Genomic DNA, 16,293 nt, shown 5'->3' on the forward strand with positions numbered 1-16,293 from the left:
CCCCACCAATCGTTTTTCTTGTGAGCAGGGGAATGGAAATCTCCACACTTGAGGCTGGGAAATGTTGTAAGTGGGAACCCAGGACTTTCTATTCTGATATAAACATGTTTTTAAGCTTAAAATGAGAATGGTTGAAGATGAGACTATTTGCAAAGTTAGTGGGGAGCGATGGCTCAGCAGTTAAAGATACCCAACTTGTCAGCTGGAAATCGGACAGCCTGGGTTCAAGACCCAAGCAACGGATGACAGGCTGAACTCCCATTACTTGCCTGCCATTCTAGCAGTTCAAAAGCATGCAAATGTCAACTCATAAAATATTTCTATGGTCTTTTTAAGAGTTGCCAACAGAAAGTGGGGGGGGGGAGCAGTGCAGCAGCTTGCAAACCAAAACTGCATTCCATAAATGTTTCCCAAGATAGTAACTAGGTGACTAAAGTTTCTGCTGGGCAAAATTCTAACTGGAGAGCATGATTGATGACTCTTGGCTATGGATGTGTCCCATTGGAGAATATGAATTACGATACACCCCAAGAGTGTGGGGGGAAAACCAGGGTCAAGGGTGACAATGAATTATGTATCTCAGAGTCGGCTACACCCAGGCAGTGCTAGACAGTTTAACACCCAATAAATCCTTTTTAAGTTTTGCAAGTTTGGCTCGGACTCGTGATTTAAATGAGGGTAACTGCCGGAATCCTGACAGCAAATGGGAGTAGATAAATAGGTACCACTTTGGTAGGAAGATAACAGTGCTCTGTGCTCCTCCCAAATGCTGAGTCATAGCTCTAGATATTTTTAAAGAACAGGAAATTTCCTAAGATCACAAGTCTTCCACAGCTGCACAACTTCAAAAAATCTACTCTAAATGTAGCCTTTTGTTGTCGATTTTATAGATCGCTCTGGATGGTGGAAGGGTCGTCTCCATGGCAGAGAAGGACTTTTTCCCGGGAATTACGTAGAGAAGATCTGAACAGAAATAGCAATCTGAAACAGGCAAGATAGGAACGAGTAAATTAGCCATTTCCTGGAGGCAAGTCGGGCTAAGCACAAAGAAATTCTTACCTGGATGTTTCTTGATGGCTTTTTTCAAAGCAGCAACCTTGTTTAAGAACCTCAGTGAAGAGTTGACCTAGGACCTTTCTTCACTTGTATGATCTTTTAAGGTGCTCAGATGCTATTTAAGAAAAGTGTTGAGGATCTAGAAATATTTTGAATAACTAGTTGAGTATGGAATGCATGTAAGTACTGCTTGCTGGGTCTGGACACCTGATGCAATCTTGTTGCAGGCATTATAGGCAATTAAAATACCAAATTTTAAAACACGAGGATTCCACCTGTCTTCTTTGATTTCTCAATATGGCATGTATTAAAAGTTGGGGCTTGTTTATAACGATGGCTGATAAAATCAGCTTTATGAAGGGGCGTCCAGATGAATTGAATAATTTGGCATACTGTTGCTGATAGGAGAGGTATTAAACTAAAGCAATTCTATTAAATGCCTTTCTTTTTTTCCTTTATTTCATCCCATGAGTTTAATACCCCCACCTTTTTTTTTCATAAAAGTTGCCTCCTGGGAGAATAAATTCAGTAGGTATGTATGGCAGAACACTGGATGCTACGAATGGGATTTGTGGCCGTATTTCTTAAAAGTGGCAAACATAAGAGGGATCTCTCCTCATCTTAAATCCCTCAGTGGGACTAAGGGAACGGTCAAAATATTGAAGACCTGGGGGTCTTCCAGGCTCAAGTAAAAAGTGTCGCCTGCCCCATCCCCACCCCATTTTAACTGCAATCAATACTCAACTCAGGAAAGAAACCTGAACCCGATTGTAGTTTGCAAAAAAAAATTAAAATCCTTACTGAAATCAACAACTTGAAGGAACAGAAAAAAAAGCCCTATGAATGCCAGTCATACGTTAATTCCACTTCAGAGCTGGATCAAAAATTCCTAATTAATTATGGTTAGATCTGTATCCTGCTTTTCCTTCAGAAATGGAAAGCTGCGTACGTTTCCCTTTATCCTGTATAGCAATTTGGGCTGAGACAGTGGCTAACCTAATCATCTTGTGAACTTTCTAGATTGACTTTGACCTGAATCTCCTTAATCGTTAGTCCAATACTGAAATGCAGTATCACATCCATTAGGAAACCCAGGAGGGACTAGCTGGGCAAATAACTGCACTCCTTCACACTGGAGAATGAAGAAATCAGTAAGCAAAGAGAGACATTAGGAGTCTCGGTTTGGATAAACAATGAGATAGATGAAGTAATTCATTTGTTTCTTCCCAAACACCAGATCCAGTTTACGGTGACAGGATTATTTGTGCATCCCACCTTGAAATACTGATGAGTGGAAATCTGATGTTACCTTCATAGGCTCATCCATTCGATGCTTTGCAAGATCCAGTCTTCTTGCAATACAATAGAGGCAATTCAGAAAAGTAGCTATAGGATTAAGCTGTTCATTATTTCAGGATAATTTATCAAGGCAGAAGGGGTGAAAATTTACTGCCAAAATTTGAAATTGCCCCAATCAGGCAAGGAGAGATGGCAGGAAAGGGAAGAGATGGCGGATCTTGACAGCAGAAAGGCATAGAGATGAGGGGCTCTGAATCCATTATAACTTCCTTCCAAAATATTTTCCCATTGCCCGATTTTTCTAGGTTAAGTAACTCCAATGATCAGAGCTCAAAGACAAGTGTACACTTTTTTACTTCCATGAAGTATTTTTTGATGGTAGATTAATGTTTAATATATTTTAAAATAGTAATGCAACATCTAACAACTAGTCCGTGCAGGAAGGAACTCAACCACAATCGTGTATCCAACTTTCCTGTCTGTAGCATCATCCTCCAAGCTGGTATGTATGTATCATGGTTCCTGATATATTCTAACCATAGCTATGGACCTGGCAAGTTAGCAGTAATTAGATTTTAGTATAAATGAAAGATAAAAACCCAAGAATAACTCTACATAACAATCTGTGCCAATTTCTTTCTAAAACGAATAGGTTTTGAAACAGTAAAACCAGCAGTAAAGTAAAATATAAACTTTTATTTAGAATTAAAGCGAATACTTCAGTATCACAAACACACAATATTAAACTTCCAAGAAATATACTGCTAATTTGGAGTGAGCATTTATTTTTGCACAATTACAACATGCGGACAAGTCCAGGGGAAAAAAAGAGAAAAGATGACAAAAGTTGGAAATTTTCAACATCTTTCCCACCACCAGAGCAGCTGTCACAATAATTCGTACAAAGAGCAAGTCATTTTATATGTGTGCATGTATGCTGATGTATAAGATGTTGACAAAATTCCTACAGATTCATCTTTGACAAGGAACAAGCTCTAAAAGGCAAACACTGCAATCTAGTCTTCTTCAGAAGAATCTCGTTCAAAGGTGTACACCATAAAGCAAGCGTCAGGTCTCTTGGGGACAAGGGGATGACCTGGTCTCACAATCTCAAAGCCCAAGAAGCTGAAGGTACGGAGCAGCGAAGCTACAAGAAAAACCAAGAGATTTAGTACCAATTCCTTGAGATACAGGACATAGGGCTAACATGCAAGCAAACCCACCACCCGCTGCACAACCCCCTTAGAAGGGCAGTCTCTGCTCACCCTGCCTGGCACCATCCCAGCTTCCTTACCTCGGTCATCTCTGTTCTTGTGGAAACAAATGAACACATGCTCTACTTGAAGCTGCTCCTCCGCAAACTCAAGAAGAACTGCAAAACTAAAGACAGGAAGAGAGTGAGACACTTTCCCACCCCCTTAAGAGGTATTTCAAAACTATTTTTATCTAGCTGAAGATCCATGATAGGGGAAAAGTTAAAAGGTAACGTTGTAAATTAGGAAATCTACTATCCACCTACCATATATACTCACAGATAAGCCAAGAATTTTAAGCTCCAAAATGCAGCCCCCAAAATTTGACTCATTGGTGAACCAGAGCTCAGACCATGGCCTTAATGTTGACTAGTTGTATAAATGATAATATAATGGTTATTTGTTATAGTTAAAATGTGAGGGTAAGTGTGTGTGTGTGTGTGTGTTTTGATGCATTTTTCATTGTATTTTGCTCGAATTTTTGAGGGCTGCCTTATCTGCTGTTACATAAGTTTATGTGCTTTTTGCTCTATAATCTTGTGGCCCTTTTAAGCTTCCTGCTCTTTTAGTTTTGCACATGATTACAAATCAAAAAGCACCTGCTCAAACACCAACAGAAAAACACACTTTCAATGTAGTTGGCGAAAAATAGTTTTGAGGATTTAAATGCATCATTCTCTCATGCTCCTGAACACCACGGGGCACTGATAATTTTTTCTCTAATTACTCAATACTGTTTCAGCTAAATAGAACAAATAGTATCACCCAACAGCACTAATTAACTTTCAAATCTATCAAGATCTAGAGTCTGACCTTCTTCACAAATGTCATCTAGTCATGAAATGTAATCATGGAAAAGTATGAACTGAATACAAGAAAACAGACAGGATGTGACATGGGCAAGAACATAGCTGCAAGCATAATACTGAGAACATAGCATTTTGCAGCTGTGGACCAACAACTATCTTGAGATTATGAAATTTGCTGTTGACCTGACAGTAAGAACTATTTCATAATTTTGAAATTTCAAAATCAGCTATTTTGCTCTACCTGTCTTTGCTCCCCTCCGGCAAAGAACCGTTGGGAAGTTCGATATACAAATTGCTGTTATTCAGCACAGTTCTCCAACTGATGTGTTTGGCATCCGTCAGCCTGGATTGGATATTCAGGATTCTTGTCCTGTTACTTGATGTTATTTCCTCTGTTACATTCAGCCGATTATCCTAGAAAAGGCAGAATTTAGATTATTTGTAGATCCTCTGAACCATAAGCATAATTATCAAACAATATGCAAATTTTCCAACAGCACAAGATTTATTCCTGTGCTGGCTTACTTGCCAGGCCCAATATTCAGATAGGTACAAATCAGTGTAATTGCTCTTAATAGCTAATCTTCCAATTCCTTTACACTTCTCAAGCCCTCCACAATTTAAACTGTATCAATCTCAATTTATAAAAATGATGTGTACTTACAGAATAAAATAAGTTAGCTGAAAGATTGTGATCCCTCCGACTATTCCCTCGCCCACCTGGGATCTTCAGGGGTGGGTGAGGGACATCAGGAGCACCACCGAGGCCCTGGACCCAGGTTACTACAGCAACTTAAGGACACCCTGGAACTGAAAGAAAGACGGAAACATTACTGAGGTCAATATTCAAGGGCAGACTAAAAATTGTAAAATAATCAAATATGGTAAAAAAACAAAAACCATTACACCCAGCCAGCAGGAAGTTATAAACCAGCACACTTAGAAAGCCTAAGATTGAAGATGTCAGGATGATCCCATCAGCAAACGGGGAGATGAAATTATCTCACTATCATTCCTCCTTTATGTTTCTAGTAGTTACATGGACCGTCTAACTTCCGGGAAATGCACAGCTGCCCCCAGAATCACACCTGGATATATAACAAGTGGGGCAGACTTCAGTGCAAAGTCTCCTCTTAGTTTTGGTAGATCTGATAAGCAAACACAGAACCTTTATGTGTTGCAATGCAACCTTTGCATAACCATTTTATTCAGAGAGTAGTTTTTTTAAAAAAAACTGTAAACCTACATTTAGATTACAGTAACACATTCTAATAGTCTGCCTTTGAAAATGATATAGAAAATACAACTGGTAGAAATATAAGCAACTGGGATGCTAGCAAGCAGCAACAGTATTGCAATGCAACGTTCATTCTCCAGTTGACTGCTGACAAGTCTAAAGCACCAATTCAAAGTGTTGGGTTTGAGCTGTAACACTCCATGTGGCTTGGCCCCAGGATACTTCACAGACCAGTTAATGTCAGTGGAATCTATCTAACCTAAATGCACATTTAGAGGGAGTTTAAGGTTCCATTTTGCAAACAAGTGGGCATGAATCCAAAGATAGCTCCTCTTATGGCTGCCCCATTATGGAATGTATCAGTGCTTACAGATGCTTCACAAGGGGTAAAGACAGTATTATTTAATGAAGCTTTTTGGAAAATGGTTGGTGGTGTCCTGATTTCTCAGTGACCAGGTAGCTGTATTTTGGTTTTTAATGTTATATGTAGTTTTTATTGCTGGATTGGTTTTCTATTTTATTATTTTAAATAACCAAAAATGATCTGAGCTGACCAATATGTAAGTTGTTAGTAAATACATTTTGCATTAAAATCAGATCACAATCCAACTATGCCAAATTAAAAAAGAAAACCTTCCTGCAAACATACAATTCCAGACTTACAGTCCCATCTGAATGGTTCCACTAGCTGTAACTGCCTCTCCAGTTGTTTCAGTCTAGTAGTTTTTGCCTGCTGTCCTTAGGTTGTAGGTTAAGTGCTGCCATTTGGAAGCAAAACATTCTTCAGAACGTATAGAAAAGCTCCGAAATTAGAAAAATCAGATGCTTCCTTTAGGACCCTAACTGCTACCATAGTACACAAATCTTCCATTCTTTGTTAGATAGGTTGGCAATCTATGAGATGCCCCTTTCATTTTCAATTAAATGGATATATAAAGGTATTTTTAAAATGTGTGGGTCTGCTGCAACTATATTCTGTAAAAATTTTGTACAGTAGCTCAATTATGCAACTTTAAAATTTCGTCAAGTTGAAAACGAATTCCGTACAGTACATTTGTTTGCAGAGGTGCTTCTGTGTCACCAGCACCCAACTTAACTGAAAGCAATTATTTTGCCTTTAACATCAACCACAGCGACTGCTGTTCCTGCTAGCCCCTCCCTCTGCACCATCCTTCATTCTGCAAGCTCACTGGGGTTGCGTCACCACAGCAGATGCAGCAGATCAAGGTCCCCCTCAGGGAAATTCTCATAACCATCCTGCCAGCAGCCATTTGCAAAACAGAAGGGGGAAAAAATCCACCATTTTGAACACCCTTTAAAAATTCTGAAATCTTTTAGCACTAAGGCATCAAATTAGCATTCCTAAAATTTAACAGAGTGATTTATCTGCCATATATGGCAGGCTTTTTTTTCAAAAAGGAAAAAAGAAAATGCGAAACAAATGATACTGTTGGTTCTTCAAACGGGTTCGTCTTCCATTCAAGAACCCCTTTCTTGCACTTTGCACACAACTGAGCTTTGTGCTGTGTCCAAGATTTTTTGATTAATGTAGTGTGCCAACGGGAAGCAAATTTCATTCTGCGCTGGCTGAGTAAATGCTAAAACACGGTTTTAGGGTTCACTCATAATAAATTAAGATTTCCTAATTTGTATATATGACAACTGCTTTTAAATTTTAAATTGTGGTTTTATTTTGAAGGGTAATGCACATACTTTAGCAATTAATAAATCAATGAATCCCAGAAGAATAGCTTCAGAAAAATTAAGCATTAAGCTTAACATTGCTACTCTTGCAATATGAAACATCATTCTACTCCATCATATAGGTAGCTTCAATTACCTGATGGCTAGAGTCCTTAAAAAAACACTGAACTAGCTGGACCTTGCTCTATTCGATGTCAATTAAATTAGGGCTTAATTTCTCAAAAACCCTGAATTCACTCTTTTGTTTCCAAAATGTTAACCTACATGGGTGAACCAAAACATTCTGGTAAGGGAGCTGTGTTATGCAAGATAGATTCAGCCCAACCCTACTTTCTAATCATCTTCCATATTTAAAAGCAGTATTGTGTCCTGAGGACATTTCAATAGTTCTGAGTCGAAGTTTTTCATGGGATACATTATGCTTTCATTAGGTATTGATATTGACATTATTCTCCATAAAAACTAAGCTGAACGGAGTAGCTAAGGTATAAAGTATTCCAACCCCATTCTCCATTATATGGGAAATGTTTATGGGTAAAACAGCCTATTTTGCATACTTTTAAAAATGGTTCTTTCTTGCTTTGTTTAAATCTAACCAAGTGGAATGTAGAGAAATGGCAGGCAGTTTTTGGTGAAGCACATAAGCCACATTTTTTTAAAAAAAACAAAACACAAACTTGCCCTAAGATTTCATACACTGAAATCTCAAAATAGGACCATTCCTTTCAGTCTGCCTGTCTAAGGTTCTGTTGGCATCATTATTTTTAGGTGCAGTAGCATTAATCAACACTGCCAATGCCTGGGTCTGGAGAATAAAGGCCCAGCTAGGGCAGACACTAAATGACATTTGATCAGATTTAAAAAGGGGAGTCGTCAGACCTGGCTATTGGGGATGCTAATTCAATTATTTACTTTTATCCGGCACATAATTCAACTATCTGCTAAAGACAATTCACATTAAAGAGTGGTCCCAAGTTAGGTCAGGAAGAGATATCTTACACAGAATCCCAAAGGAAGAAAACAACATTCATTCCTAAGGTTCCCCTTATTCCATCATATACAACTGAAAATGATAACGGTAGAACAGAGAAAGAAAATTCTTAGATGAACTACATCAAGTTGAAATGGGCTCTATTTTAATGCAACAATTTTTCAACCATAGGAAGCTCTGGATGTTGGCCTATCTATCCTATTATTCACAATTATTAATCATGACGGCTGAGAATCATATATAATTCATTATCTGGGGGTCAAGATGGGGAACTCTGTGAATGATATTTTATCAAGAAGCCAGCCTCTTTTTATATACCTTATGCAAAACTTCCTTGGCTCATCAAAGGAATTTCCTTATTACAATGAAGATCTTCTCATATCAGGAAAATAAAGTGTATGTGCAAGCAAGAATCTAAGTTTATCTCAACCAACAATTAGTCTCAGAACTGGTTTGGTTCAGCTGAGGAAACACTGCAAGTGACCTTTGTCTTGGTTAGGCGATCCCCATTTCCAAATCACGTGTTTTCCCTTAAGCAGCTTTTTTCCTGACCGCATAGCACTAATGAAATACTGTGATCTTGCTCGTACCAAGCCATAATATGCAGTTTGGTTTGACACACTAGTATACTGAATGAAGCCCTCTAGTTGTGGCTAAAGGTTGCCTAGCATATATGAATCCAAATTCAGAAAACAAAAAAAAATATCAGCTAGAGCTGGGGGAATGAGTTCACAGTAACTTTTAAGGCTGATCAATTACTGAAGAAAATTCTGTGCCATAAAGCCATTCACAAACATTTTTTTTCCATAGGGGAATGATGTAAACTAAGTGGCCATGTTGTATATACAGGGATGGCTGGGAATTACTTTATTTGACTCTTTCTGAAGAGTGTAAGATTTTAAAAAATTCTATAGCATATTACAGCAAAGTTTTGCCCTTCCCTTCTTCGAAATAGTGGGGAACCAGAACATTTTTCCCTGTAACCATTATAATGACTTTCAGGGGCCACTGATAGTTTCTGTTTCTAACTGCAAAGCTGATCACCCTAATCCCACCCATTTTGCAAGCAAAGTCACATCTGCTGAAGATAAAATCAAATTTAAACAAACTGCTTGCCTATAACATTTCAGGATACTTCTAGCTATAAATTCAAATAGCTTCTCTTATGCAGATACTCTTCTCTCTAGATGAGTTTATCTACAATTGTTATTACCAAGGAAGCATAGTCAGATTTGGAAAAGCATACAATACAGTAACACATATATACTTCTCCCTCCCTTATAACAACATAAACTTCCTATGTGAAAATCTGAATGTAAGAAAAGCCTGCAATCAAGTGTTTTCTGTCTTACAATAGATCAGCTATATCCCGCTATTACTTCTCAGCAGTTCTATCACAGTGCCTACAATTCATCTAATGGGGGGAGGGCATTATCACATTAGAGGGGAGCAGTTTGAATGTATGCATAGAAGATCCCTCTTTGGGGGAGGGAAAGGTACAGCTTTTCATACAGAAATAAAACAAGATAAGTCCCTTTCTAATAAAATATTTATTTTTTGAAAGATCTGAAGTAGGAAACACTCACATGAAAATGAGCTGTATGTCTATATGTATACCTAGAAGTACCTTCATGTCATCTTGTAGCTGCATATAAGTATTAAACCATACTAGCCGGGGGAAAGGAAAGATCCCCCCCCCCAAAAAAATAGGACTTATTACAATAGGGAAGGTGGCTGATATACGTACAGCAACACATTTTTCTTTTCCAGGGGGGCATCTATTCAGGCTTGAAAAGATACACATTTCCTACTACTTGATTTGGGCCTTATATGTTAATGCTCAGGACCCAACAGACTGTGGAACTGAGAAAAGGGTAACAACTTGTTTATGATACAAAGACTTTCACATGACATCGCCTCAATCAGGACCTGTTTTCCTAAGATGGATATTATATGAATAGGTTACAGAGGATCTTTTCCAGGAACTGTGAAAGAAGGGACAAGCTTTGTCTTCATTGTTTAAGGGAGTAAACTACATCAACTGATTTTTATCTATAAAGGCCTGCTGTCTTTCCAATTCTCTCTCTTGAAATGTATCACTAAAATTTCTCTACTTTATGCAACTGGAGGAAAAGGAAGACACCCCCCCCCCTCAAAAAAAAAGCTTTATGGCTTCAATACAATTTTGCTTCATCCTCCCTGAATTGATGGAATTACACATACTTTTTAATGAAGTAAAATGAATAATTCTTTCTCTACGTTAAGAGATTAATCCGGAGTTTTCATTTTCTCCTCTCCTCTAAACCCAAGTAGTAATTAGGCAGTTTGATCTACCAACTATACCCGGTATGGCAGCAACCAGCTACAAATGGAGAGGCTGAGTTTTAGTCCCACCTTAAGTACAAAACCAGAGCTCTTGGGTCACACTCTCACAGCCTTAGGAAGGCAGCAAGAAGCAAACCACTTCTGGAAGGAAAAAAAAAAAAACCTTGCCAAGGAAACTGCAGGGACTTAGTCCAGCTAGTTACCAGCAGGGGACTCGACTGGGAGGTGCGCACATCCAGTAATAAGGCCTCCACCACCTTAGGCCCTATCTAGGGGCCAAGCGGCAAAGTGAAAGACCTTCCGTTGATTTATTTTTTTTTAAAAAAACAATACGATTCCTTCTTTTACTACCGTTTTGTTCTGTTCGGAAAGTAGCTAAGAAAAGCGTACAGCTAATCAGGAAGTATGAAGCTCCTATATAGAGAACCTTTAAGCAGCGCATTCTCAGTTCTCTTTTTTCCCCCCTTCCTTTTTTTTTTAATGCCAGAGTTTCGGCTGCAAAAAAAGGGAAGCGGGTTTCGGGCCCGTCCTGTTCACACGAGCCGTTTTGGGAAGCGCTTCAAAACGAGGGGGGGGGGGTCGGGGCCAGCAAGGGTTACGGAACATAGGCAACCAGGCACCAATCCCAAGAGCCGCCCCTGGAAAGGCTAAGGGGAAACCTAAGAGGAGGAGGAGGATGGCAGCGCATCCCTCCTCCACGCAAGGCACGATCTGGGAAGAGCGGGTGAAGCGAGCACAATCTAGCCCGAAGTGAGAGCCGACCGTCCTCGGTTTCCGAAGGCTCGCTCTTCCCCCCCCCCCCCCCCCCCGGTTGCCAGGAGAAAGGGGGCGTGGTTCCGCCGGCTCCGCCCCCTCCCCTCGTGCCTGGGCGGGGCTCGCAGGGCGAGGCCGCGGGACTAGGCCGCAGAGCGTGAGGCGAAGCGAGGCGTTAGTATGGCCTAATTTTTACTCGATTTTATTTTTTTTCTCCTCTCCTCACCTCCTCAAAGCGGCGTTGGTGGGCAGGGTGGGCATGGTGACGATACTGGTCTTTTTATTTCCTTCCTTCTCGCGGGCAAAGCAATGACTGTTGAGGATCCGCTGCAGGGAGGATTTCACCATCCGGGCCGCCCCCTGGTCGCCGAACCCCCGGTCGGGTCTTTGCCCTTTTCTCCTCCTCCTTCCAGCCCCCTCCTTCTCGGCTACCTCTTGGCAAGGATTTCTTTCGTTCTCCTCTCTTCGGCAGCACAAAATGGCGGGCGACGGAGGACGGCCAACTGCCTTTATATGGCAGTGGGCGGAGATAGCCCCGCCCATCCGTGGCGTAGAATTGCGTAAGCGCGCCCACTTGCATTTAACGAAAGCCCGGCCTACTTCCGGTTGCTTAGAGCAGCACCCCTCCCACTTCGAAACGGCTCCCTCGCCGATGCTTCGTGAAAGAACAAGGACACGCCCCCTTCCCTCCCTCTTCTTTTTCTTCTCCACCGTTCGGTCGTGCGGGTCTCTCTCTGAGGTAAACAGTATTTTCTCTTCCGACCTCCTCGCTTTTGAGGCGGTGCCAATGGGGGAAGAAAGCGTTTCTGATTGGCTGATGGGCTGAGATGAAGAAAAGGGTGGAGAGCAATGGTTAAGATGGCGCGTGCGCACACCCTAGTACAGTATTCGTTAGGGCACAATAGGCGGATCCAAGTGGAAAGTTTCATTGGCTTAAAGAACGTAGAGTTCGGCACTCAATTGGTTGTGAAAGGTGCCTTTCTGGAAGGTGACGACGACAAGCGGGGACAGAAGCTAGGTGAGGAACTTGCGCACTGTCAAGGCTTTAATGGCGGAAGCGTTAAAGTAGGGTAACCCCAGGGGGTTGTTTATTCTCGTATCAACCCACTCAAAAATGACAAAAAAATTTTTTTTTACCAAATTTATATAATAGTTCATCTCATAAAAAGTGACCCTGGACGGTGTACAGCAAAAAAAGCAATAAACATATAAATAATAAAGCAATAAATATGTTTTTTTTGTCAATTGCTTACAAGATAATAGGTATAAGTAAAAACATAGTTATGAATACATGGATACATATAAGAAAATTTAAAAAATATAAAAGAAATAGAACAGGGACGGTAGGCACGTTGGTATTTACAGTTAAAATTATTATTTTTTAAATGCACACACGGAAATCGATGAACGGAGGCATTTCAACATCTCACCGGTCTCTGAGACTCCCAGGCCTGATGACAAAAGCCAAGTCTTGAGGGAGTTCTGGAAAATAAGAGATGGAGCTGACCTCATTTGGGGGGTGGGGTTGTTCCAAAAAGGAGACGCCACGGCAGAAAAGGCAGCGAAAAAATATTTTACAGTACAGAACGCAATAAAAAAAAATCTTCAATTTGCCCCCTCCGACCTATTCAATAATCCACTATATATACGGTCTTGAATTCCTGAAGGAATAATTTGGGTATAAATTATCTAGCCTTCCAATCTTCAGCAGCCCAGAGACACAGTTCTGACTATTAAGTCCTTACATTATAGCATTGGTAGCCTAAACTGATTATCATAATGATGTTTAAATTATTTTTAGTTATTTTAAACAGTTTTTCTTTGAAAATCCTCATGAAGCAGGTTCTCCTTTAATTCATAGTTATAATGTGGAAAAAATAAAGTAGATCAGGAAAAAACCCATCCATTTCAAGTTTCTTCCTGTTCTATTCAGTATTAATGCGGTATTAATAATTTAGAAAGAAGGAAAGACTAATTTTTTTATAAATGAAAATGTTGCAGAGATCTGTTTTGTCAAATAAAATGAATTTCCAAAAGCTAAAATCCAATGGTTGTAACTGAATAAGACATGTCAAATGCATTAATCTGGGGTGGAGAGTAAACCATACTACTAATATATATGAAAAAGATCTAGAAGTCTTGGTCAATAACAAGCTGAATGTGAGCAAACAATGTCATGCAACTGTAAAAAGCACAAATGCAATCATCAGTGAAAATAGAATATCCAAACCACCAACCATGAATTTATCAAATGTAAAGAACTCTTACTATGAAATAACCTCAGATAATTTGCTAATTGTTTTATTCTTTGATCCCTAAAAGGAAAATGTGGACTTAGTGGCAGAAACATCCTACAAGTCATTGATTCCCCCTAGTTAAAATTGTTTCAGAGAGCAGGATGTGGGGTGGGGGTAGCATCTTTCTGAGATCCTAAAGACGTTCTCTGTTTCTAGTCCATAGGGACACTATAATGTCAGAAAGCATAGTAGTTTATACATTTTCAACTATTCAGTAGGTCTTACAATTTACATTTTATTCATTGTAGGTGGTATTGTATGTATCTTATCTGTACCTTGTGAAAAATCCTCAGGAATTCAGTAGGCCTATAAATAAAAATGTATAGAGTAAAAAATATACTCTATTTAGTCCTTTTTGTATAGGTGATACAGTAATGCTTGATTGGATCCAGTTTACACAAAAATGTGGATCCATAGAACTTCTGATCCCATTTTACATTGGAAAAAAAAGCATCATTGAGATGAAAAGTACCGGTAAATAGTTGGATTTTTTTTCCATGTTTCATTTTGGATCAACACATTTTTTCCTTTTTTGAAGTCTATTAATAAAGTTGCTGAAATATCAGTTTATGTATTATGTGACACTGAATATAAAAGGATGCTCTCACAAGGACATTTTGTGTAATATACTTTTTTCTTTTCTGGATGCTTCCACCATATTGATCTCTTTTATTCATCCAATCATTCACCAGCTCTGATGTGTCTAAAGCTTAGTTGTTTCCACTCTATAGAATTGGTTGCAGTAAAGTGGCATGTATGAACATTAAGATAAGCATTCCTTTTGCCTGGAAAAATAAATTTCTGTTTTTGTTATATTAACATAATATAATGCTCTCATATAATTTCAGTTTTGTTATATTAATCTACATTAGGGACAAAGAATTGCATCATACTAGTCTATTATTACAATTCCAGTTTCAACAGGAAAGGCTGTCAAAACAAACAAATCCCAACTGTGTTAAGTATTTATATCTGAGTTACTTTAAATGCAGTTCCATCTTCTTAAAGAACAGCAAACATTGAGGGAATGTGTGCACAATATCATTAATTGTTAAATTAACCAAGGCAAATTATTTCCTCCTCACTTATCCAAGTAATGGATCATTTATTTAGTTTAGTATTTCTATCTCAAAATGATATATTCTTAATCATATCTTACTACAGCCAAGGCGAGGAGTATTAAACCAGTGCAAATAGTCAAACAAAATAGTAATAAAGGTAGAGATCACCAGAGTGAAAATTGAAAAAAGATGTTGAAACGAGGCAGTGGAAAATCACTTCCATACAGGTAGTCCTTGACTTATGACCACAATGGTTGACTTGGAACCAGAATTTCCATTGCTAAGCAAGGTGGTTGTTAAGTCACGCTTGATTTTATGACCTTTTTTGCCATGTTTGTTAGGTGAATCACATCATTAAGTAATTCCAGCTTTCCCCATTGACTTTGCTTGTTGGAAGCCAGCTAGGAAATTTGCAAAAGGCAATCATATAACCCTGGAATAGTGCAACCATTATTAATACATGCCAGTTGCCAAGCACTCAAATGTTGACTTCTTGACCATGGGGATGCTATAATAGCCACAAGTGCAAAACCTATCTTCTCTTTTTCCAGTGTCATTGTAAATTTGAATGATGACTAAATGAATGGTTGTAAGTCAGGGACTTCCTATACTTGGGTTAACACAATTAAATTGACATATAGTTGTTGAGCCCGAGTCAAAGGAATGTTTATCTTTACATACAAAGGACTACATAAAAAGAACCTTGATTGCTGGATAAGCAATCCAGTATGTATATTATGTAATATAATGTTAAGTTCCTTCTCAAGGTTTGAAGACATAAATCTTACATGCCATCAAGTTATTTTCGGTTGGATTCATATATTATCCTAAGCCATTATTTAACCATGGCTTTAAAAAAATAAACTACAGTTGGCTGGGCTCACATGACACACCATAAATTGCTTGTGCAAAACCTGTGGCCTATGGTTAATGACAAAAAGCAAAGTTTACAAACCCTCGTGGATAGGTTCACACATTAAAGCTAATATAAATAAATATAATATACAAAGCTAAAATTAAACAAATCATATTATGATATAGTTAGATGTGCAGTCCAAATAATATCTGCTAAAAAGCTCTTCTTTGTATTAAAGTAAGTGTGTGCTTTGTTGGGTGGGGAACATTGCAGGAGGATCTATTTAGCTAAGTCCAAACATGTTTGTGATATATTTTTGTTTCTTCAAACTAAACACTTGTGCACTGAATTGTATGGGAGCTAGCACTTTTGACTGCAATTGTTGGGTCAGGAGAGAACATTCTATGCTGCTACACTGGTTTCAGTTATCAGTCACTTGATTTTATCTCTAGTTCCTATCTTGCCTTGTTAAAAATAAATTGCTTTGGCTGCAAATTAACTCTGCTATGCCCTGCTGTGCTTGCACTGATGTCCACTGATTGCTGGAGCGTATTAAATCATTTGACTTAAGTTATATAATACAATCTAGATGGGCAGTTTGGCCAGCTCAGATTTTATCCTTGCATTTTCCCTCTACAGTAGTTGTTTCTGT

The 16,293-nt window shown here is 38.9% G+C and overlaps 2 protein-coding genes across 2 annotated transcripts in view; one reads left to right on the top strand and one right to left on the bottom strand.

Moving 5' to 3' along the window:
- MYO1F (myosin IF) overlaps nt 1-1,318 on the top strand; it is a 77,853-nt gene extending 76,535 nt beyond the window's left edge. The window contains exon 28 of the mRNA XM_026698998.2: nt 891-1,318. Coding sequence (XP_026554783.2) covers nt 891-967 — 77 coding nt within the window. The 3' untranslated portion in view covers nt 968-1,318. The remainder of the gene's footprint in view (nt 1-890) is intronic.
- A 1,713-nt stretch (nt 1,319-3,031) lies between these two features.
- OAZ1 (ornithine decarboxylase antizyme 1) lies at nt 3,032-11,910 on the bottom strand. Its single transcript, XM_026698994.2, is given in 6 exon segments — nt 3,032-3,502; nt 3,650-3,735; nt 4,659-4,831; nt 5,082-5,168; nt 5,170-5,227; nt 11,654-11,910. Coding segments are annotated over 6 exon segments (657 nt in total). The 5' UTR covers nt 11,776-11,910; the 3' UTR covers nt 3,032-3,371.
- Between the last annotated feature and the right edge of the window lie 4,383 nt (nt 11,911-16,293).

Source organism: Pseudonaja textilis, chromosome 1 (genome assembly GCF_049901715.1).
Source record: "Pseudonaja textilis isolate UNSWEBS1 chromosome 1, rPseTex1.2, whole genome shotgun sequence".
Lineage (NCBI taxonomy): Eukaryota > Metazoa > Chordata > Lepidosauria > Squamata > Elapidae > Pseudonaja > Pseudonaja textilis.